The sequence below is a fragment of the Vitis riparia genome, chromosome 1 (genome assembly GCF_004353265.1).
Source record: "Vitis riparia cultivar Riparia Gloire de Montpellier isolate 1030 chromosome 1, EGFV_Vit.rip_1.0, whole genome shotgun sequence".
Taxonomy (NCBI): domain Eukaryota; kingdom Viridiplantae; phylum Streptophyta; class Magnoliopsida; order Vitales; family Vitaceae; genus Vitis; species Vitis riparia.
The window spans coordinates 4,669,088-4,692,851 of NC_048431.1; the positions used below are offsets into that span (position 1 = coordinate 4,669,088).

At 35.3% G+C, this 23,764-nt stretch overlaps 1 protein-coding gene across 3 annotated transcripts; it reads left to right on the forward strand.

Annotated features, from left to right (window-relative positions):
- Positions 1–45: 45 nt before the first annotated feature.
- Positions 46–23,127, forward strand: LOC117917850. 3 transcript variants are annotated; one of them, XM_034834283.1, is made up of 26 exons: positions 51–325; positions 831–943; positions 1,101–1,227; positions 6,654–6,752; positions 6,870–6,938; positions 7,062–7,196; positions 7,267–7,335; positions 8,409–8,464; positions 8,594–8,753; positions 10,191–10,355; positions 11,450–11,534; positions 11,652–11,885; positions 12,005–12,099; positions 12,223–12,265; positions 13,044–13,201; positions 14,144–14,254; positions 14,891–14,959; positions 15,079–15,222; positions 15,766–15,840; positions 15,932–16,108; positions 16,226–16,311; positions 18,318–18,372; positions 20,730–20,852; positions 20,956–21,069; positions 22,231–22,344; positions 22,558–23,127. In XM_034834283.1, exons 1-26 carry the CDS (start codon positions 209–211, stop codon positions 22,621–22,623), a joined length of 2,859 nt encoding a protein of 952 aa, XP_034690174.1. In that variant the 5' UTR covers positions 51–208; the 3' UTR covers positions 22,624–23,127. The 3 variants fall into 3 exon arrangements, with proteins under 3 accessions (XP_034690192.1, XP_034690174.1, XP_034690184.1); XM_034834293.1 differs by lacking the exon at positions 51–325 and having other exon boundaries at positions 853–943; positions 1,109–1,227; XM_034834301.1 differs by lacking the exons at positions 18,318–18,372; positions 22,231–22,344; positions 22,558–23,127 and having other exon boundaries at positions 46–325; positions 20,956–21,063.
- The last annotated feature ends 637 nt before the right edge of the window (positions 23,128–23,764 follow it).

Here is a 23,764-nt window from a genome sequence, read left to right on the forward strand (position 1 = left end):
CTGTCCTCAAAAGGAAAAAAATAATAAATAAATAAAAGGGGAAAAAGATAAGAGCGTTTGGCGAGGAGGAAAGTATAAATTAAAAGTGTGAAGCCAACAAGCAACCAAAGCAAACGCATTTTTGATTCTGTTTTCATCTTTAATAAATTGGGAGGAAAACCAAGAAAAAGGTGAAGAGGAAGAATCAGGGTGAGGGTGAGGCACAGATATGGATGATGAAGTGGTGCAGAGAGCCTTCCAAGAAGGAGGTCGAGACTACTACCAGCAGCAGCCATCCACTTCTTCGTCATCCTCTTCCATTCTCCAATCCCTCCCTCTCCATGTGGTACGATCACCCATTACCTAGGTTTTTTTTTTCTTCTCCAATTCACGTTCCACTTGGTTGCCCAGAAAGCAAAAATAATAATTTTGTAACTGCCAACCAGTTATAAATTTTAAAATTTTATCTTTTTTCCTGGTAGCCACGATTTCCCTGCAATAAAATGGACACGGAAATTATCTATGAGGGTTTGTTTTATTATTTTATTTTGGTGGTGAATTGGGTGTCTGCCTGAGATTGTTGTTGGCATTTTGAATTTTGTCTAGGGTGTAGAAATCGATCATTGTGAAAAGTGGATGATATGTAATATCCTGTTTGGTTGCCGAGAAATCGGATGGAAAGAATTGGGTTTATTGGGAAATGGAACAGGCAACATAAAGTTTCGATCTTTATGATTGTTTTCCTCTGTTTCCCACAATCAAACAGAGCTTTATTGTCTTAACATTGAAATTTTAATCATTCTGTGTTTTCGTTTGAGAAGGCTAATTCCTGCTGGTTTGGCACTGTGCAGTCTTTTGATCATGGGTATTATTTATTGGTAAAATCCATTCAAGAACTTCGGGAGAAGAAAGATGGTCTTGTGACGGTTGGCATTGGCGGCCCCAGTGGTTCTGGTAAATCAAGGTACAAATATGCTTTGTGAAGTTTATTTTTTGTCCCCTTATTTTGCAACCGTTCGGTGGAAAAGGGGAAGGAAATTAGTGGCAATAATCTCTACTTCATCGGTGCTTGCCTTATTCTTGAATCGTTCTGACTAATTGTGCAACTTCAACTGTTGAAGCTTAGCAGAGAAGGTAGCATCTGTCATTGGCTGTACTGTTGTATCCATGGAGAACTATCGTGATGGAGTGGATGATGGAAATGATTTGAATTCCATAGATTTTGATGCACTGGTTTCAAATCTCGAGGTTTGCATTTACTGCTCTTCTTTTAATCACATAACATAGTTTATATCTTAGAGGATTTAAAACTTGTTACAGGACTGGGCTCAAACCTTAAAGATATTGCCCAAAAACAGTTTTGAAGACTTGAATGAACCTAGAAGCTTTCCTACTATTTTTATGAGGTGCTGCCAGTACCATGTTATTCTATGAGGCTTCTTTGAAGAATAACTCTTAGATTCACATTTATGTTTTCTCACTTAACTTTTGGGTAGAGTTATTATGGTAATACCTACCTTGATCATGTGTCAAACCTATGCTTGACCTCCAATTTCCATTTCACTTGTTGTGGTAATACCTGCCTTGATCATGTGTCAAACCTAGTCAAGTTATGTTGATACTTGATCCCCAATTTCCAGTTTACCAAGTGGATCTATCCACCCACACCGTAGGTTCCAATATGACATTTAAGATTCACATCAAAGCATCTATAAAGCAGCAACACATGGCTGATGATTTGCTGACAAGTAGATTTTATGATTATCCATTCATGTGATTTCACTCATCTCATGCCTATGGACATCTATGTACAATTATCTTAGAGGTTGTTTCCCATACTAAGGTGCTATTGTCAAGAAGCACCGCCATGTGGATGTCCACTCCTTGGGAGAGAACAATTTTCTTTGCCAAGAAGGGGTCTCCTTCAGTTTTGCTGAAGTAAAGACTCCTCTCCCCTCCTTTTTATTTTTATTTTTTATTTATTTTATTTTTTATTTTTATTTTTGATAGGCAAACAATATTAGAAAGCACCAATAAAAAAAAGGGGATGCACCTTATGTAAACAAGAGGAGCCACCTAGATAAAAGAAGTGACATTGAAAGCAAGATCTACAATTCAAATCATCAATAAAATCAATCAGAGAAGCACATTCCCTTCCCAATTCTAGACCACTTCATAAAAAACCTAACAAGGGTTTATTTCATTTTAGGGTTGTTGAGCTCTTCCCTATAGAATATCCTTCTATTTCTTTTCCACTACACACACATAAAACAAACAAAGAGGAGCCATACTCCACACCCCCCTCTGCCTTTTTTTCATGCCTTTGACTTTTCAACCCAAAAGGAGCTCTTTTATAGAATCTAAAAATACTCATGGCAGCCTAAAGATTGCTAACAACATGTCCCGCATCTTTCCAATTCCGTCACAATGGATAAGAATTGGTTTGTTGATTCCTCATTGAATTTACAAAGACTACATCTATTGATCGTCGACCATTCTCTCCTCATAAGAACATCAATGGTTAAGATCCTTCTCCATGCAACCTCCTAAGAAAAAAAATATTCTGGAAGGGGCACAAGTGGCCCAAATTTCTTTGGTAAGGAACATGGCTCTTCTTTTTAATAGATAAAAGAAGAGAGTATTATATTAAAGAAAGCATAAAAAAGAGTGCCCCAAAGTACGTAGGAAGTAATAGAATGGTCACCTAACGCGCAACCAAAAGAATAGAAGGGCTACAAAAAACTACACTCACAATAAGAACCTAACCAATCAACAAAGTCATTAAAGACAAAGGACCATCATCCATAGTTGTTAACTCGTAAAACATATCGTTTATCGTTTTTTCTATTTTTTTTGTTTTGTGTATTGTATCGTGTATTGTAAATTTTTTTATATAGTGAAAGATAAATAGAAAAGGTATGTATATGTGCGTGTATATCTATTGAAAGTGTGAAATATTAACTAATATATAACAAATTTTATGAAAGATAATAGGATCAAAAGAGTTAAACTATATTATATCATATGAAAACATTAAATGTTAGAGTTTTGACAAGTTCAAATTAATAAAATATGACTTTAATAGATAGATTCATCACATAATTCACAAAAATAAACTTCTTCAATTTTTATCTATGATTTTTAGTTCCAAATTCTAACTAGGCATATGCACTTATTGTGTTGTTCATTGATATATATATGTATATAACATTTTATGTGTCATCTTTAAAGTTTTAGCCTTTCAAGTTCATCATTATTCCTTTTCCACCAAAAGAGAAATAAAACAAACTAATATATTAAGTAGAAATTTTTGTTCACTAATCACCATTATTTTTATTGTCAACATTCAAATCATTCAAATGAAAACTTTCCAATATTTATTGTAAAAATAAACTTACTTGACTTCTAATATAACATTTGACAACAAGAGTATAGTTTTTCATATAAAATTATTTTACCTATTTCTCTTTTTTATGATCAATTTTTAATCTTTTAGTACATTTTAAACAATTAATATAACAATTTTTTAAACAAAAAAATTAATTTGATTTTTCTTAAAAATTATAAAAAATAGTTGAAGATGTATGTATTCTTGTATCGTAATATCACGTACTGTACTATCTATCATAAAATACTTTTTAAAATTAGATATGGATTGTGATATGTATCGATTTTCATAAAAAAATGTATTGTATTATTGTATCATATCATGTATCATAAGTTTTTTACAACTATGCCATCATTTACAAACATCTTAGTCCATGACCAAAGATTACAAAGAAAAGTGTATTTCAGCCTTGGCTAGATTGATCCTCGTTTTTTAACAATCTTCTGTTCATTTCCCTTCAAATTGTCCAAAAAAAAATGCATATGGGAGCTGCCCACCTTGTCTTTTTTCATTTTTTACCCACAAAAGGGATATGCAATCCTAAGAGGGTTCCTCTAATTGATAAGGAAAGTACCCATGGCACACAAATAAAAACAACAACTACCATAAAAATCTTTTCTTGACACAGTGAATAGGGATGTGATGAATGAATTCTTCCTTGTTATGACAAATGTATATATATATTTACCAAAGGCCATCTTCTCTTTTGAAGTTGATCTAAAATTAATACCTTTTGCCCACAGAGCCTCATGAGCAAGGAAACCCATCTTCGGGCAGCACCCATGAATTCCAAAAGATATTGAACTTCTTGGCTCTAATTTAGTGTAGAGGGCTTTGACGAAAAGCTTACCACTCTTTGACTCTATCCAAATCAACCTATCTTCTTCTTCCTTATACACTCTCTTCCCTTGTAGTCTCAAAAGGAGTTGCTCCACATTTTCCACCTACCAATTGTTAAAAAGCCTAGAGAAGTGAGGAGTCTAACAATCCCCCATTTCATTTGACTGATTCCATACATTCGTCACCCACTTCTCCTTCGAATCATCAATGACAAAAAAAGAAGGGAAAATAACATACAAAGGTTCATCTCTACACTACTTATCCTTAGAAAATCCTTATCCTCTGCTCATTACCCACTAAGAAAGAAACTTTACTACTTAAAACATCTCAATACTTCCTTATGGATTTCCATAACCTAGCCTTGTACCCATCTCTCACTTCAAGAGATGGCCACCCCCATTTTCTTCCCTATACTTTCCACTTATAACCTGCTTCCATAGAGCCCCCCCTTTTTTCATCAGCATAACGTCAACTTCATTTGCAAAGTAGTGTTTTGTTAAGTGTTGAGAGACACCTAATACCCAAGGCCTCCTTCCTTTTATCTGAACAAACAATTGCTCACCTTAGTAAATGTGATTTTCTTTCAAGAGCCCCTGGCTTCCGAAGGGAAATCCCTTTGAATCCACTCCAACCTCAATTTGATTGTCCTTGGCATGCAAAATAAAGACACAAAATAGATAGAAGAACTAAATAAAGGGTTTTGAATTAGAGTGAGCCTTTCTCCTTTAAAGATATATTGCCTTTTTCTTATATCTAGTCTTTTGTGGAACCTGTCTTTCACTCCATTTGAAGCCACCATAGATTTAAAAGGGGTACTAAGAGGAAGACCTAAGTAAGTAGACAGAAGACCACCCGCCTTATAACCAATCTCTAAAGCCCACTCTTCCAAGTTCTCCACCATTTCCATTGGAATTAATTTGCTCTAATCTAGACTAATTTACAACCTAGATATAGCCTCAAACCACATAAAATCGACTCAAATAAGTCATTTGGTTCAAAGAAGTCTTACAGAAAAAAATAGGATCAACAACAAACAACAGGAGAGATACTTCCACCCTTGCACCACCTTTGTCTCTCACCCTAAACCCCGACAAGAAACCCCCCTCCTTAGCCATCTTGACAAGGTGGCTAAGAGTCTCCATAGCAAGCATAAATATATAGGGCAAGAGCAGGTCCTCCTGCCTCAAGCCTCTTAATGCTTTTAAAAAAATCAGATGGAGTGCCATTCATGAGGATAGAGAATCTTGCTGTAGATATGTTCCATTTAATCCATCTGATCCACTTCTCACCAAAACCCATCTTATCTAATATCGAAAAGAAAAAGAGTTATAGAAAGGTTTCACTTGGAAAGTCCTCTTCTTCTCCTTCCTCCAAAGTCAACTATTCTTGACCAATTCTAACACTCTCATCTTGTGGGTCAGCTCTACAAATTGCATCACAACTCCCAATTCTTAGTCTTGGAAATGTCCTTTGAACAAGAGGGATGAAGAGCCTTCTTCCTTCCTTGCCATACATTAGTCAGTTATTGTTGCATTTCCATTAGAGGCAATTCTGAACAGTTGAGGGAACTCCTCTTTTAGAGGACACTCACCTACCCATCTATCCAACTAAAATTTGGTTTTGAGGCCATTCTTGAGTAGAATAGGGGTCCTAAGACTTAATTCCTCCCATCCTCTTCTAATTGGTTTCCATAAACCCATACCAAAAGCTTCTCTCACATCTAGAGTACAACAACCTCCCTCCACCTTGCCATATTTGCCTTGGAATTTTTTTAATAAGATATGTGTTGGATTACCTTACTTCATCTCTTGTTACACTCAAGGGCATTTCTCCACAACCATTCGCCTAACAACGCTTTATTAAGGACATCCAACTTTCTAACTCCCAATCCCTCATTCCTCTTATATTTTTCACACTGTGCTCTAGTTCACAAGGTGCATCTTTCTCCCCTTAGAATGACTCCCCCACAAGAAACCTTTTTGATATTTTTCTAACATTCTCCACACTTTCCTAGGCATCATAATAAGGGACATGAAACATATGGGAAGGCTTTAGAGGGTACTCTTTATGAGGGTCGATCGTCCTCCCATCGATAAGTGTTGTTTCTTCCAAGGGGGTAAATCTCCTTTTAAGCCTCTCCTCGACTAAATCACGCACTATACAAGTCTTGTGAAATGCTCCCAATGGCAGCCTGAGATGTAACCTTGCACCCAAACAAAGAAGCCAAAGTGTCCAATTCTTCCACTTCACCAATTGGAATTATCTCGCTCTTTTGCAAGTTAACTTTGAAACCTGACATGAGCTCAAAATAAGGATGGTCACATTTCCAATATTTCACTGCTCAACGGTGGCCTTAGAAAATTATGATGTTGAATCCTGAATCTTAACTTTTGTAAAGTTGTTCTTGTGTTTGCACATTCTGAAATAGGGTTTTATGTTGAAATAGGATTTGATAAGAGGTAAAGATACATTGATCCCAGTGTTTGATTTCCAAGAAAAGAGACGTGTTGATTCAAGAGCCATAAAGAGTGCTTCATCTGGTGTGGTAAGTATGTGTATATAACTGTTTCTATGATTAAACACAATTTCTGTCTGGTTCATTATGTTCCAGTTTGTTCATAGGAAATTATATATGGTTCATGACTTTGCACTTTATTTATAGGTAATAGTTGATGGTACTTATGCTCTACATTCAAGATTGCGATCTTTGCTTGATATTCGGGTTGCAGTGGTAATATTTTCCTTGGTTCCTTGGAGTCACATTCTGTTTTTTTATGACCCTTTGTTAACTTAAATCATTGGTTGTTAAGAAAATATCAATATAATGTTAAGTGAAAATTGTTTGGTGAGTCAGGTTGGTGGTGTTCATTTTAGCCTTCTTTCCAAAGTTCGATATGATATTGGAGATTCTTGTTCTTTGGACTACCTTATTGACAGCATTTTCCCATTATTCAGAAAGCATATTGAGCCAGACCTTCATCATGCTCAGGTTAGTGTTTAAATGCCCTCACCTTGTAAACCTTGTTGCTGATTCTTAATCTTTCTAAAATTTTCTGCAGATTAGAATAAATAACAGCTTTGTCTCATCATTTAGAGAAGCAATCTACAAGCTAAAATGCAAAAGTGAGGTTGGTAAATATTCTCTAGTTCTTCTTAATGATTATTATGGCCAATTCACATATTCAGGAAATGCATCTACACTTTTCTTTCCTGTGTTTATGGCTAGCAACTATTTATTTTATTACTTTCAGACATTTTCGATAGAAACTTCACAAAGTCCTATCCTTGATATATGTTAAACCACCAATTTGCTCAAAATCTTATGCTGTTAAGTGTTGGCTTAATAATGTATATTAGGCTAAATCCCCCTTCATGTCCACCCTGTGCTGTGCTAACCTGCACATAGAATGGGAAACAGTGAATTAACAAATCTAGAGAAATAGAGAGAAAAAGAACTAGGGAATAAATGTTCCTGCCTCAAACCTCCGGGAAAGTGGGCTTTGATTGGATGTTCAATGCCAATTTGCCTAAAAGCTTAAATTGTAAATTAGTGGGTCAACAATGTCTATCAAGTTAACAATATAAATGTATAGTTTCAATTTAATTGTCCTTCTAAATTAGTTTGTAAATCTTGCTTCTACTCAAATTTTTTAATCATTTGCTTATTTAAGCTTTAGCTTCTTTGATATTTTCTCACACACACTAGCATAGTCATCCTTTTTCTCATATAATGAACCCAAAGTGTGCTTAAGTTGGTAAAAGGTGAGTTTTTTTATGAGTTTTTTGTAACTTATCATCATAAGAGGGCTGAATTGATCTTTTTCATATTTCGAAGGCATTGGAAGGTTCTTTGTAATTTGTGGTGTACAACCAATGAACGCTACTTTGCATGTAGTGCCCTGATTCATAGCTTTGCAAGTTCATAGTCTTGTTTCATTTAATTTCCTGATCTTTTACTGTAAAATATATCTCATGATGGAGCCTGAACAACTCATATAGCTTCAAGATCTGCTTGATGCAAATCTGCCTTTTTCCCTTGATGATGATATGCTAGGAATATGGTTCTCATTGCACTTGCTTTCCCCATCCACTACTGCTTTTCTCAATGAAACGACCGATGTTAAATTTTTCATTTCTCATGACTTCTAGTGATACCTGCTATACTATCCTCCTGAACTAAAATGTTAAGCAATTGAAACAGACGCCAAATGGACATTCTGCTTACTCTTTTCACGGAAATGAAGCACAAACAGATAAGTAAGTGTGTTGATAACTATTCATTCCTATCTCTGACAGTAATATTGAATAAATCTACATTCCTTTTTCTTTTGGTTTCTATTAACTTTGGTTGCAACTAATGTATCAGAACCTTCATTTTGCTTTCAGTTTTATAGAGATGTACCTTAGGCCTCCATCAGCAAATGAAGAAGCACGGATAAATGATTGGATTAAAGTGCGGCAATCTGGTATCAGATATTATTTATCACTGGGTGACCAGAGGATCGTTGACAAAAATTACATTATTAGGCCAAAAGCTGAGTTTGAGGTAAAGACTTTTTCCTGGTATTTTGAGGATTGTTCAAATCAAATGTAAGCCAATTCTCAAAGTTTTTAATAGATATTAGGTCTCGATACCTACTTTAGACTATGGCTGCTAATGTCATCAACTTGCTGGAAACTTTCATCTAGAAGTAAAACCCTTCTACTGGCCTCGGCAGTTGAATGCTCTGATATTAAGTTGGTTTTTGAGTAACACTGTTGAATGCTAGACAAAAAAATAAAATAAAATGAGAAATAACTTAGAAGAAGAGTGAAGAGGAAAAGCAACAGTTTTAGGAATTTCTATATATGTCATGATGTTATATTACGCCTTCATACACAGCATCCTGTTATAACATAAAACAATAGATACCATATAACATCCCACCCTGCTCCTACCCCTACAATAGATACACAAGCCTGATTGAGAGACTGGTTTTCAATCAAGTTTGTCCCTAGATATTTCTTGCTTTGAAGTGACCAATGAGTGATTCCTTTCTTTTTTCTCCTGATGAATTGTGTGTTTATCAGGTAGTGAATAACAACTTTGAAGCCTTCCATTCCCTTGGTCAATTGATTCCCATGCAGGGGATCCCATTTGGACCCCACCCTTTTGTCTGCATACCCCTAGATTAAAAAAAAGGTGGTGGTGGGGGGGGGGGGGGTGTTGAAGAAAGCAAAAGAAACAAAAACTGGCATTTGAAACTACCTCATAGCCCCAATCTAATTCTTCCACCCAACACAACCGAAAAGCCTAACCCCGGTCGCATCTTCTTTTTCTTCTCCCTCACCTTTTCATCTTCTCTTCTTGTCTCTATTTGTAATTAAGGGGAAAAAAAGAGGAGCAGCAGGCATGGCACTGTTGCTATAACAGCTGCCCTTGGTATCTTTTTTTATTTATTTATTAATTGAAGATGGAAATGAGAAGCGGAGGGGAAAGAAGATGAAGCGGGGAAGGGGAACAAGATAATAAAGTGGAACGGGAAGAAAATAAGATTAAGATTAGAGCTTTGGTGTAAATGTGGTAGGAGGAAGAAGGCAGGGCAATTGGGTAATTTCACTCAGCCATCCTTGAGGGACAAACTTTCTTGAAAAGTTGAAATATTTATTTGTGTTGTTGTGATGAACCAATCTGGTTGGAAGTAATTAATGTAATTTAGTTGATTGAAATATTGATCGAACAATAATTTCTTGCTTCATTGAATAAAATATTTCCTATATAGTGACCTATCAAAAAAAATATTGTGCTGACCTTGTGTTGAAGTTTCAAGGTATCATGTTTTTTTGCATCTGTTCCTCCATCTCCGTATATTTAAGTATTCCTCATGCTGCAGGAAATTCTGTGAAATGAGCCATGTCAAATGTTTTGTATTTTTTTAAAATAAATTTTGTTTTACTTCAGTTGATTTTACTTATCTGTTTCATCTCTTCAATATTGGAACAGGTTGGGCGGATGACACTGGGCGGGTTGCTAGCTTTGGGCTACACAGTTGTAGTGAGTTATAAACGGGCATCTACATCAGTCAGTAATGGACATCTTTCCATGTCATTTGAAACTATTGATAGTCTTGGTGAAACATTCATGGTGCTCAGGGGCACAGATAGGAAAGTAAGGACTTATTGATCTTGCTAAAGAATTTTAGTCAGGATAGCTTTGTCTAATATTTTTGACATATGGTTGTTACCAATCAAGTATCAGATGAGGCCCTACAAGATCAGTTTATTCTCATGAGTTTATTATTATTTGTTCACGATAATGTATGAGAGACTTGTTTTTCCCCTTCTTAAAGTTGCTTTTGTTTAAGTTCTATAATTTATTGGAAAGGGAACAGAAATGAATGCTAATTTTTAACACAACCAAAACAAGAGATGACCAAAAACTCACTTTGATACATAGCAGTGATAGCACCATGTATCCATGAGATGCATCCTAATTTTTAAATTCATACTTTTAACCATGTCTCAGGATAGATTTATCTCAAAATTTTATTTCACCATATACTTCCCCACCTTTAACAAGGAAGACCTTTTCTGATTTTTATTTTTATTTTTTGTCCTTAACAATTTTCTAAAGCTGTTCTACTCTCCCAAAAATAGATGGCTTATTCTGTGGTTTTCTTATTTAAAAAGTGAAATGTTGCTGTGCTCCTCATAAATTAGCATAGCCTTTTGAATGTGTGAAAGTTCAAATGACTCTTGGCTTAGCTATGAATCTAATACTACCTTCTTCTTCATCTTCTTGTGAGGACCTTGGACTTCTTGTTAGATGCGGAAAAAGGCTCAAAAGTTCATATTTATTGCCACAACTTGATTCTTTGTTAGAGATGGAACTTAATGTCAACACTGAGTTTTCATAGTTATTGGTTTCTTTGTTGTCTAGTATTTCTGATTAGGATTCTGGTTGAATTTTTGGGAAGACTCGAAAGCCAGATGTATATTCTATTATTTTCATCTTATTTGATTTGGTTGTATCTTTCTACATGATATATTTTGTATTTATATATGTTTCATGGATTTGTATGAATCAAATGTTTGCTAAAATTTTAGTTTTATATGCTTCTCTTCACCATCTTTTTACAAAATTTGGATTCTTGTATGCTGTTTCTTGTTCTTGGCAGTCTAGTGTCTTGTTTCATCCCTTGAACCAGGAAGGAATGTGGATTAGTACTTTCTTTTTACCATGGTTGTTTTTCATTTTTGCAGACAGTTGGTGCAGAGGTGTTGAGGATGGGTGTCAATGGACCATGGATCACTAAATCGTATCTAGAGTTGATTCTTGAGAGAAAGGGTTGAGATCAAGGCTTCTTTTTCATTTTCATTTCTCCCCACCTATACATGTCCCTTTTGGTTTATTTTCTTTCAGATTTTAGTCATTGCTCTTTCCAATTCGTTAAGCTTGTTACAGGTGTACCACGTCTTAATACACCACCACTCTTGTCCAGTATATCTCCTACCAGTAATCAAGAAAAGGTGGTTGTTGCACCAAAGCCAATTCGTATCACACCAAACCTTGTTACTCGGCTTGAAGATCTATCTCAGCCATGGACGCGGTCCCCAACCAAATCCAAAATGGAACCTGTGCTGGCAACATGGCATTTCATATCACCAGATCCTCTGCATGCTGATAGTTCTGTCACAGGTATGGGTACTCTACTGAGAGGATATATTTTTTCTGTGTTCAGTAGTTTTGCTAGGTAGCTGTCTCCTTCTTGTGTGATCACTTCATAGGTTTAGACTTCTCTCATGAAGCAACCACAGATCCTTCATCTTTCAGGGATACCCTGCGTCTTGCTCCAATGCCTGATTCTTATGACTTGGATAGAGGATTGCTTCTCTCCGTTCAGGCAATACAGGTAAGAAGATTAAATTGATAGGAAATTGTCAGAGTTTCCCTTTCTGTGACATTCAAATCCAAGAGAGTTCATTAATATCTTTGTCAGATCCACATTTCATGCACTATTTTTTCTTCTTTTCAGGCTCTGTTGGAGAATAAAGGTCTTCCAGTCATAGTTGGAATCGGTAATATGGAGTTTAATAGCTCTTTCTTTGTCTTTCCCCTCCTTCCCACTCTGCATGTTTCAGGATATTCTTACCAATACTTGCATTTTTCTTAAGTACTTGGATTGTCAGGATTAATCAACTATTCAAGTTTGTGATAACATATGTTTAGTTGGGCCTATACTAAATAGAAATTGACGTGTTAAAATGTCATAAAGCAGTATTACTTTTAACATATGCGCATGAAACTAGTCTAAATAAATTGGTGAGTTCTCATATCTATTCAAACACACAACCTCTTACGTAAGTTTCAATTTTCAGGTAGAGTAGGATCCCACCCAGCAATACATGGTCCCAACTAAGAGTTGTAGCTAGCTTGTTTACAATCCAGTGTTGCAGGGTTGGCTGCTATCCTAGGATGCATGATTGACAATTTTGTATACCCAATTTTTTTATACATGAGGCCATGCTTTATTGAAGTTACCAACTCAACCATGCTACATAGACACAGATGAAGCTAGGAAAAACTTAATATCCGATTCTCATTTATGTCCTTATTTCTAGGGGACTCTCAATTATCCTGTCCTTTTTGTTGAATGAGGGCCATAATATATTTAATATTATTATTCAAGAATAAAAGGGAAAAATAATAATAAAAAAAGAGGGCCCTAAAAAGATTTAGAACCGATGTCTTCAATGGTTTACAATGACATTTGTCATCTTGGTACATGCGCTAATGTAGTTGTTCCAATTGTTTGAGCTCTGAAATGGTCTCTTACGTTTGTAATTGTTATTGCAGGAGGTCCAAGTGGATCTGGAAAAACTAGTTTGGCTCATAAAATGGCAAATATTGTTGGCTGTGAAGTAGTTTCCCTTGAAAGCTATTATAAATCTGAACATGTAAAGGACTTTAAGTGCGATGATTTTAGTTCTCTTGATCTGTCTTTGCTTTCAAAGGTAACACATCTTGTATATAATTGACCATTTTGTTTTGATACTATTTTCTTTATTGTCATAAATTTGGGCTAAATGAGATGGCTAATCAGATAAACGAACTTGACTTAGAAATGGTAAGCCAAAATATTCTTAGAAGCAGATGAAATAACAGGTTTTTATGGTCTAGTGGATGCACAACAGTCAACCAACCTTTTTATGATTTAAGGTAGGTTGATGAACAAAAGTTATAACAAGAATATTATTGATTTTTACATTTCTGCTCCAATCCAACTTTTCACTCCCAAGGAAACTCTATCAGTTTGTTCCTGATTTCAATTTTTCACTTATCCTTTCCTGATCCACTTGTCATGCTGGCACTATGGGGCTGGGACCTTGTTGTGCAGTGCCATTGACCCCCCAAACTTTCAAATGATGATACTGAGTGGGAAACAAGTTTTATAACAGGCAGTATTAATGGAGTTATTCTAAGTTATTGGAAGTAAAATTTCCATGCCTTGGTCATTTATCAAAGATACTTAATGGGAGAACCTATAGGGCCGCAGGCTGCCCATCATAGAAGTTGGAAACTTGGAGGCAGCAGAGCAAGAAAGAATCCTTATGTCACCCTGTTGAAGTATTGCTATACATATAATTTCTGGATTTCCCTAAAAACATTTGAGCAACTGGACTATTCTAACTCTTCTCTGAATTTTTTTTCCCTATAGTGCATGTCAAAATTCTAAACCTTTGGCAAACCACATCTTAACTTATTAACTATTTATTGCTGTAATTTTAACTGATTAAATTGTCCATGAACAGTAATATAATTTCAAATTTAATGGCAGTTATAATTGCATATAAAAGAGAATGCATTTATCATTTTTTGTCATTTTGTTTATGTTTAGTTTGTAGAACAACTATTTTAATCATATTAATATCATAGTTCTATAACTTGTTTCGCAGAATATTGATGATGTAAAAAACTGCCGAAGAACAAAAGTTCCTATATTTGACTTGGAGACTGGTGCTCGGAGTGGCTTCAAGGAACTTGAAGTTTCTGAAGATTGTGGAGTGGTATGCTATTACATTTATTAAAATCACTCTCAGGGCCTCCTTCTCTTGGATTTAGTTTACCTTGAATCACTGATTCACTGCAAATTAACATGTGTTATAAAGAGGCAAAAATCAATAAGTAAAGGGAAATTTTTTTCGGCTAATGCCTCCTTTGAGCAATTACTTTCTTGAAATTTTGTGAGATGCCTTGCTCCATTACCATGGCTATCCTAATCACAGCTTCATATTGAGAACCGAGTCTTAAGAATGTTCTAAATTTTCCTGTGTGGGTGTGAATAAAGGCCTAAGGGAATAATTTGGAGTAGGAAAATGCACTCTGAAGATTCAAAGAAGGCCAAGAAATAGCAACTTAAGAAATATGGTCAGCTTTCTATTTTTGTAGGTGTACAAAATGTGCCTGATAATAGTCAGGTTAGTTATTTTCCAAGAGCTGGGATGCTTTTTCTAGGTGATGCAGTTAAGCTGGAGGATAATGGATTGGATACAACATGTTCATGGATTGAATGGTCTCTTGAGCATCTGATATCTCTAAGAGAGAACTCCTTGGCTTATAGTTTTTTTATGAATTGTGCTAATTAACTAACTTCAGTTGAAAATTTTGATCCGTGAAAATTTTATTTTTTTTCAATTGGCCAGGTGATTTTTGAAGGGGTTTATGCTTTGCATCCTGAGATCCGAAAATCACTTGACTTGTGGATTGCTGTTGTACGTATGACTTCTCATTCCATCTGGGTTTACTTTCCTTTTTATCACTGTGTTCATGTTTTCATTAGTCAGTCTTAATTGATGATGAAAAAACTAACTTACTTCTTCTTTGCAACCAGGTTGGAGGTGTTCATTCACATCTAATTTCTCGTGTTCAAAGGGATAAAAGTAGGGCAAGAAGCTTTATGTCCCAAAATGAAATCATGATGACGGTTTTTCCAATGTTTCAGCAGCACATTGAACCACATCTTGTTCATGCACATGTTAGTAGAAATGGAGTCATCCAACAATTTTAGCCTTGTTTTTCATGTTCTATGTGTAAGGATATTCCAAAAGTTGCTAGGGTTCTATTAAATATTGACCAGTTCAGAGCATTTCAGCATTTTTTTTCATTCTGAGTCATTTTAAAATGTCAACCTTCCATACAGTATATTGAGGCTCCTTTTTTATATTGGAAAGAACAAGAGAAAGATGAGAGACCCTGAATATTGGTTAAAGATGGATGCCTTTCTCAGGCAGTTTTTAGCATATTCTTTCTCTCATTTCTTGTGAGATCCAAATAAAGCCTAAATTTTGAAGAACTGATTTTTTGACTTTATAAGATTTTGACCACAAATTATTGGATGTTGGATCAAATATAAGAAACTTGAAAGTTATTTTATCCCTGCAGATGGAACACATTTTCTTCGTTCTTTTTTTTTTTTTTTTTTGTCCTTTTAGTAAGATTGATATTCTATCGTTCTTCATCCAAACTATTTGATTTTGACTTGTAATTTTAGTGCTAATGTTTTCTTAAATTATTGCAGCTCAAAATTCGAAATGACTTTGATCCTGTTCTTTCCCCTGAGAGTTCATTATTTGTTTTAAAGAGTAACAAGCAAGTGAGTTCATTATAATGCTACTATCCCTGGCCCATTCAAGGTGGTTCCCTCCCCCTGTGATATTCTTAACACTTTTTCTAACCAATTACAGGTGGCTTATCAAGATATTTTAAAAATTCTTGACCCTGCAAAATTCTGTAGTTCTGTTCAAAATTTCATTGATATATATTTGAAGCTTCCTGGAACATCTGCTAATGGGTTTCTGACTGAGAGTGATTGCATACGAGTCAGAATTTGCGAGGGCAGATTTGCATTACTGATACGGGAGGTTTGTAGTTCAATGTATTTATGATATATTTTTTTCTTGTTGTAATACTGAAGACTTTCTTCTTTCAAATCATGGTGAATTCATGGTTCTTATGTACTTGTAACTTGTTTTTATTAGCCAATTAGAGAAGGGAACTTCATCATTCAACCCAAAGTGGATTTTGATATTAGCATTAGTACAGTCTCTGGCCTCCTTAATCTTGGGTAAGCAACATATTTGGAATTCTGTAGCACTAACATGCAATTTTGTTTCCTTTCCTGGTTATGAAGACAATAGCTATTTTACGGCATATTTCATTAAGTTCATTAACTGGATTGATGAGTTTCTTGTTTTGTGCTACTAATTTTGGAGGTTAAACATAGTGATATTGATACGAACTTAAACAAATTGGGTTTTCCTCATTTCTAGGGCCAAAGAAAAGAACTTGAACTTGATTACAGTGTTCTTAGATTCTTTATAAAGCTACAAACTTTGTTAGATTCATTGTTGAAAAGTTAGGAAAGTAATGAGCTAGGTGAAGTATTGTATAAGGTGGTTTTAATAGTAATCCAGGTAGTAATGGGCTTTTGTGTATACCCCCTGTATACATGCGGCTTTTCAGCCTTTTCTAATATATTCTGATGTTTATCTATCAAAAAAAAAAATAGTAATCCAGGTAGCATTAATTGTGGAATGGTCTAACAAAACTTGCTACAGTAAGAGAAAGGGGAGATGGAGTCTTCATTGTATGAGGTGATTTTAATAGTAATGTGGGTAGTATTGATAGTTGAATGATCTAACAGAACTTGCTACAGTAAGAGAATGGGGTGGAATCTTTATTATAGGAGGTGATTTTAATAGTAATGCAGGTAGCATTGATGGTAGAATGGTCTAATAACACTTGCTACACTAAGACAAATGGAAAATGGAATCTTTAATTTGTTTTACTGCATCAAGTGGATATTGCAGAGCTTTCGTGCAGGAAGAGGAAGAGTGGTTTGAGGAGCTTAGGTCTAGGGAGTGTGTTTAAAATAAGGGTTTTCAGGGTTACAGATGCTTTAAGAAGGTGAAGCTTTGAAAACTCTATGACCGGAGGGGATTCTATTCAGAATTGGAAGTGTATGGGAAATGATGTTGTATCATGGTCAATGAAATTGTTTAATGGACTTTGAAGAATCAAGAAAAGCAAGATGAATGATGGGAAAACATTTCATTGCCTGCATAGAAGAATAAAGGAGATAAATAAAGCTGTACAGATTGTTTAAGGCTTTGTTGAGGTGGGTTGCTCTGAGAGAGAGAATATGGGAAATGATGTTGTATCATGGTCAATGAAATTGTTTAATGGACTTCGAAGAATCAAGAAAAGCAAGATGAATGATGGGAAAACATTTCATTTGGAAGAATAAAGGAGATAAATAAAGCTGTACAGATTGTTTAAGGCTTTGTTGAGGTGAGACAAAAGTATGCAATAGAAGAGAATTAATTGCTCATCCTTCATAACAAAAGCACAGTGATTCAGTGCCCTGTTACTTGTGATGGATTTAGCTCCTCCAGTTTTGTATTCTATTGATTTTCTCAGCCAATGCTAAAAACTCTTGTTTGGTCAAGTTAGTTTTCAATCATGACTTCAGATACAATACAAATCCATGTTGTGCTCACCAATTTGCCATGGGTCAAAAGTAGAATAAAGGATATATGTAAAGCTGCAGAGAGATCACTGGAATTGACAATATTATTTCATGATAAAAGCAAGCAATAGAAGATAGTTAATTGCTCATCCTCTCTGACAAAAGCACAGTGATTCAGTGCCTTGTTACTTGTGACGGATTTAGCTACTCCAGTTTTGCATTCTATTGATTTTCTCACCTAATACAAAAAACTCTTGTTTGGTCAAGTTACTTTTCAATGATAATTGTTTTCACTAATGATCTTCACTTTGTTCCATGGCTAGTTAAGAGATGAAGTTTCTATAGAGCGCAGAAATTGGAAGAACTGATGCTTGTTTATTTTTATATATACTTGAATATTTTTCATTCTGTCGAACTGCTTGCAGTCACTGAGCTTGCAGTAAATGTAGCATACCATGATATCAATTTTGTGATAGCCTTGTGTTATATATATAAAATATTATGTTATATTATACTATATTTCTTCTTTTCCATGCCTCACACCTGATAGATTTCTTTGCTTTCTGTTTAAGTGCTATGTTTTATCCTTTTTGTGGTGATAGGTATCAAGCTGTCGCTTATATTGAAGCATCAGCATTCATCTATCAAGATGGAAAGGTTATATTATTTTTTTCATGCATATTTTTTGGTTGAGAGGATTTACATTTTTTTAATCAAGCTCACCTATTGAACAAAGAATGAGCATGCATTTTTTATCCAAAACTTTGTTAAATTACACTTTGTGCATTATTTCTTGGAACTTAAGCCATTTTCAGGAGTTTATATCTGTACTCCTGTTTTTTCTGCATTCATGAAAATGTTGGTGTGTCTTGGGAATGGTGGCATGGGGTGTTTGGGTGGTTTGGTTTGTGTTTGTTTATTTTTGCTTGTATATGAGATTCTGATGCTACATAAGGTTTTTGTTTTCTTAATAAAAAATTAAGCTTTGCTAGCATTATTGGTAAACGAAGCTACATGATTCAAAGGCTGTGGATCGTCAGGAAAACCCAATGTCCGTACCTTCTTTTCCAACAAACTTCCTCACCTAATTATTTTTTTGCTATCTTATCTGATATGAAATTTGCTTAACTTTTGCCTAGGTAAGGTGTGGACCTTTTTAAGTAAAAAGGAGGCACATTGCCCATATATGCAATGTGCTCACATCTACCTGCACTGGCAGTTTCCCAACTGCAAGGAACTGACAGAGGAGTTGTTTCTGAAATACCTATAAGCATTCAAATGCATATAGTTTTGTTCCTATTGTCCCTACTCCCTAGTACCTTTCAAATTGTTTGGGTTTTGTCCAAAATTGTTGTATATGGAAATTCAGCTCCAATAATGGTTGAGTTACTCAAGTACCTCACTCCAGATAATGGATTTTTAATTATGGAGAGTGAAGCATCATCTGAATTGGATTGGCTATTCTATCTCAAATGTTGTGATGGGTATAAGTTGGTGATTTTTGTTTAAAAAGGTCATGGAAAAATGGTTTGAAGTTGTGAAAACGACTTTTCTAGACTCACATAGTTTTTCGAACTTGGGTTTTCCCTAGTTCATGTTGCACCAGGCATATCATGTGGATTGATTGGCAATATGCTTGCATCTAGCAGGTTTAATAAGAAGCAATGGCTTATTGATTCACATTTCTGACCAATTGGGCATTTTTTGGGTGAATTTTGCAAAGTTTTCCTAAAGTCAAAACTCTTAAGATTTTAATAACAAATTGGCTTCTAGAATTGCTTTTACAAATTAAGAAGGGTTTTTGAGGGAATCCATGTTTATAATAGGTTTTGGGAAATTATTTGGAAACTTTTCTTGGGTAAAAGTTTCCTAATTTGACATTAACTCGGTTTCCTTAATTTCAAAGTCCATGAAATGGAAGGAAAGCTACAATTTTCACAAGAGAGGCCCGTCAGTTATGAGACAACTTTTGCTCTTATTGGATTTTTGGTTCTAAAAATCAAGGGTTTCCATTGTAGATTCATTGAGATTTTGAAAAACCAACTAATCAAACACTTTGTCTTATCATCATGATCTGTTTGTTTCCTTTTCATGGAGAAGAGTGAAGTCCTTGGTGGAGTTTCAAGGAGGGGTAGTAAGGTGTAGGGTTTGGTGGAGTTCTGAAGATCTCACCAAAGGTGAACAGGGTGTTGGAGTGGAGATTTTTGTGCTCCTAGGCCTGTGGTTTCTCCCCCAGAAGATAGAAGCATCATGGAGGAAACTGAGGTTTGGATGAAATATTGGTGTCTAGATGGAATTTAAAAATTCCACTCAAATAGATGAAATATAAATATCCATAGGATTGGGGATATCCTGTCTCAACCTATCTAATGTTTTCTGATCCTATCCTTATTCCAATGAAGAACCAATCATTAACTATGGCTATCCAATTCTTGATGGCTAAAATCTTGTCTCAGTTCAACTCTCTCTTGTCTCATCTGCGATGTCATCTGTGTCTATTTCTTATGTTTCCACATATTCCTAAATTGGGTTCTTGACAACCTTTAATTGCTCTCTTTGACCAAATATCCTACTTTGACATTGAACTACTGATAAACTCTTTATGAGAATGGAACATTGTTTTTAAATATCTCTGTAATTCAAACTTTTATGATAGATTTTCTAGAATATGCAGTATTTGATCTAGTTGTTTGACAAGAAGAGGAGAAAAATGAAGAAAATAAGAGAGGAGAGAAAAAAAATGCATGTGCTCCACAACATTAATGAAAATTAAGTTTCAACTGTAATTCCTGGACTTTTTAACAATGCTTGATGTATTTTCCCATGATGATCAACTCCCTGTGGTTGTCTTCTGGATTCCCTTCTGAAATTTTTTATCATTTTGGTTGGTAATCTATGTAGCCCATGCAACTTTGTTTATCATGTTTGAATTAGTTATAGGTGTTTAAAGTCCTAAATCAATATGCTTCTATTTTTTGAAATGAAATTAAATTTATTGGATTTTTTTCTTTTAGATTCTTATTGAGGTTGATAATCTACAAGATGTCAGCCCTTACCTACAAATCAAAGGGGTTAACAAAGAAGCCGTTGCAGCTGCTGGGTCAACACTCAAGCTGGATGGGTCATATACGACAAAGGTTGTTTTATGCTTGCATGATATTTTTGGTGGTTGTTTGCTTGCTTTGTTTCCACTATATGATCATTAAGTCAATAGAGCTGACTATTTTATTGCATTCTTAGAGTTATCTTCAAATAATTCTGGAAAGCTTGCCAGCATCTGAAAGAAGTTCCAGCGGCATTCACTCACACCAAGCTGCAAGGTTGCAGGAACTTGTGGAATTTATTCAATCTCAGGTATTTTTTCATTATATGGGGATTATAAGCATGTATTTCATGAAAATTGGTTATCTAATAAAGTTCAAACTGAAATAAAAAGAATCTACCTAACTGAATAGTTCATTGGGATCCCACAATGTTGTATTGTGCTAGGCAGTTGCAATGAAATGATGATTAGAAATTCCTGTAAACCAAAAAATAAACATATAATATTTAATATGAACAAATGAACCAATTAAGAGAAAACCAAGATCCTCTTCACTTTCCTTTGACCATCAGTAGCTGTAAAGTAGTGGCAGAGGTCCTGGTTTCTGCATGGAAACGGTGATTTGGTTAAAGTTCCATGACCTTTTTTTGTCCTGTGCATTTGCACCTCCTAACAGTCTATTTTTGTTCATTAGACGTCATTCTCATGTTATAAAAATTTGAATCCCAATGGATTTCAAATACAATTTCAAACTCTGTTTCTAGGTCAAGGGCTACTATTAATGCTCTTTTAACCACTTATCGGGGCCTTGGAAGTGAATCTGGCTGTGATAACTCGGCGAATTCTGATATGGAAATTGCTCTATTGATGCAGTCAGTCGTAGAGCTAGCATGGCCATAAATGTTTGATACTATCATCTGAACATCATGCAAAGTAGGCTTTAGTAACTTCCCCTGAATCCCCACTTACCCAAAAATAGCGCCCTTTTCTTACTCAAAAGTTTTAAGATAGAATCAAGATGTTGATCTGTTTGTACAAGGTTTTGGCTGGAGCAGAACATTTTAATACAAATCTCAGGATTTCTCTGCAGGAATCTTTCCAACTTTATTGCTGATATAAACCAAAAGTTGTTGAGTGAGTGGCAATAGCTGCAATACTATGTCACTTGAACTCAAGCCTCCAGATAGAGTAGCAAGACCTTGTTTTCGCTGACATCCCATTCGCAATTCTACTGGTCATCACTTAAGAATGATATTACTGTAACTATGAGATGCCTTTGTCCCAATCCACCCCCACTGAGTTGTGATAAGAAAGCCACAAATCAGGAGCTCTTTGAAAACCATGTAACTTCAAAAGCGAGGAAGATCTCATATTTCTTTTCATTTGTGAGAACTCACTTATCCAAGCATGAATTTTATTTCATTGTTTTGGCATTTCTATTGTTCTGTTGTAATACTGAGGTGCAAAAGCAGGGCAGCTGTTCAGCTTCAGAATCCTCACCAAGTAGGGAAGTCACAATTGAAGGCATTATAGATGAGATGCAGTTAAGGATAAGAAGGCTGGAACGGTGGAATACAATCAATACAGTAATTCCAATACCCTTTTCCTTAATCCTTAATTATCAAAGTTTCTCTTGAACTGCTCTAATGGTCTTTAAACCATTAAACTGTTACTTTTCCTTAGTACTCCCTTGGAGTTTCTCTTATATTGTTCCATCTTCTTCAAACCATCATGTTGTAATTTTTTTTCTTTCGACTTCAAATATGTCATAGTCCATTTATGCGGTCATTTCTTGACAGGTGATATGGACTTTTGTGATGTCTGCCCTTGTTGGTTATTCACTCTACCAAAGGAAACGCCAATAATGATTTTAATCCGGAGAGCATCCGGAGAGCCCCTCCACAAGGAAGACTTTTGCCTCACATCCGGAGAGCCCCTTATCCTCCTTCAAAATTGTGCAAAGTAACTACTGAAATGCTGATCCTAACAAAGACTTGCTAGCCACTGTTACATGTCACCCTGGGCTGTTTTGATGATTTAAACCACAATTGGTAATGATAGTTACATTTCATAGCCTAAAGAGTAGAAATGTGAGCTCCCAGCATTTCTTGTGCTGACCTAGAGGGAGGACATGGTCTCAAGGAACCTAGTTATTGGAATTGATTGGATGATTGGATGATAATCTAACCACCATCAAGTCCGTTTAGGGCAACCAAAAGCTTTGTATGACCATGTCTGAATTTGCCAACCACGATAATTTATTGATTTCCATAATTGTATCTGGGTTGATTAAGTGTGAGTATACTGGAGGTGGGGTTTGGTAAGCTGCTTAAGTATATTTAATAAAATAACTTAATAATTAATTTAAATGTGGAACTCATACTCAAGTTGATTTCTTTGTGAAGCACAGGAAAATAGCTGGAACCAAAGGAAATGCTCGCATTTAACTTGTTTCTGTTAGCTAGGTTTTAGGTCTGTCTTTGATGCTGAGTGCATTTTGGCAGGATAGAATACAATATAAGAAATTGTGGGTTATATAGTGTTTTTCCATTCACACTCTTACTTGAATGGAAATGAAAATGAGGGGTCAGAAGAGACTCTAGCAGAGAAGGGTGCCTTTGTCAAGTGGTTTATTGCAGGCAGGCAGATTTTTCCTTACATCCATGCATGAAATTCTAGGGTTTCTTTTGTTTTCATTAACACCACAGTTTTTTCACCCATGGTGAACCCGAACACATGCTGTTTGTTACAAAGTTGTTTTCCATACATTCCGGATGCCTAGCTAGAAGAAGATTGTAAGCATCATTGTGTATTGGTAATTCCATACCAAAATTCTCATTGTGTTCTCCTAACTTAATTGCTTGATGATAAGTGTTGTGATAATGATATCAAATATTGTTCAACCAAATTTTAAATTTTTATTCTTTTGTGGAAAATTAGAATTGAGACTTGCAGATGTCAAAATTTGTGTTTAAAACATTTAGATCGATTGTTAATTGATCACAG

Bases quoted from the DNA above. Each gene is read 5' to 3' on its own strand.
- LOC117917850 (XM_034834283.1), top strand. From the start codon at position 209: ATGGATGATGAAGTGGTGCAGAGAGCCTTCCAAGAAGGAGGTCGAGAC. The intron at 11,886-12,004 runs GTATGGGTACTC...AAGCAACCACAG, and splicing joins TGCTGATAGTTCTGTCACAG to ATCCTTCATCTTTCAGGGAT. The intron at 14,255-14,890 runs GTATGCTATTAC...TCAATTGGCCAG, and splicing joins TTTCTGAAGATTGTGGAGTG to GTGATTTTTGAAGGGGTTTA.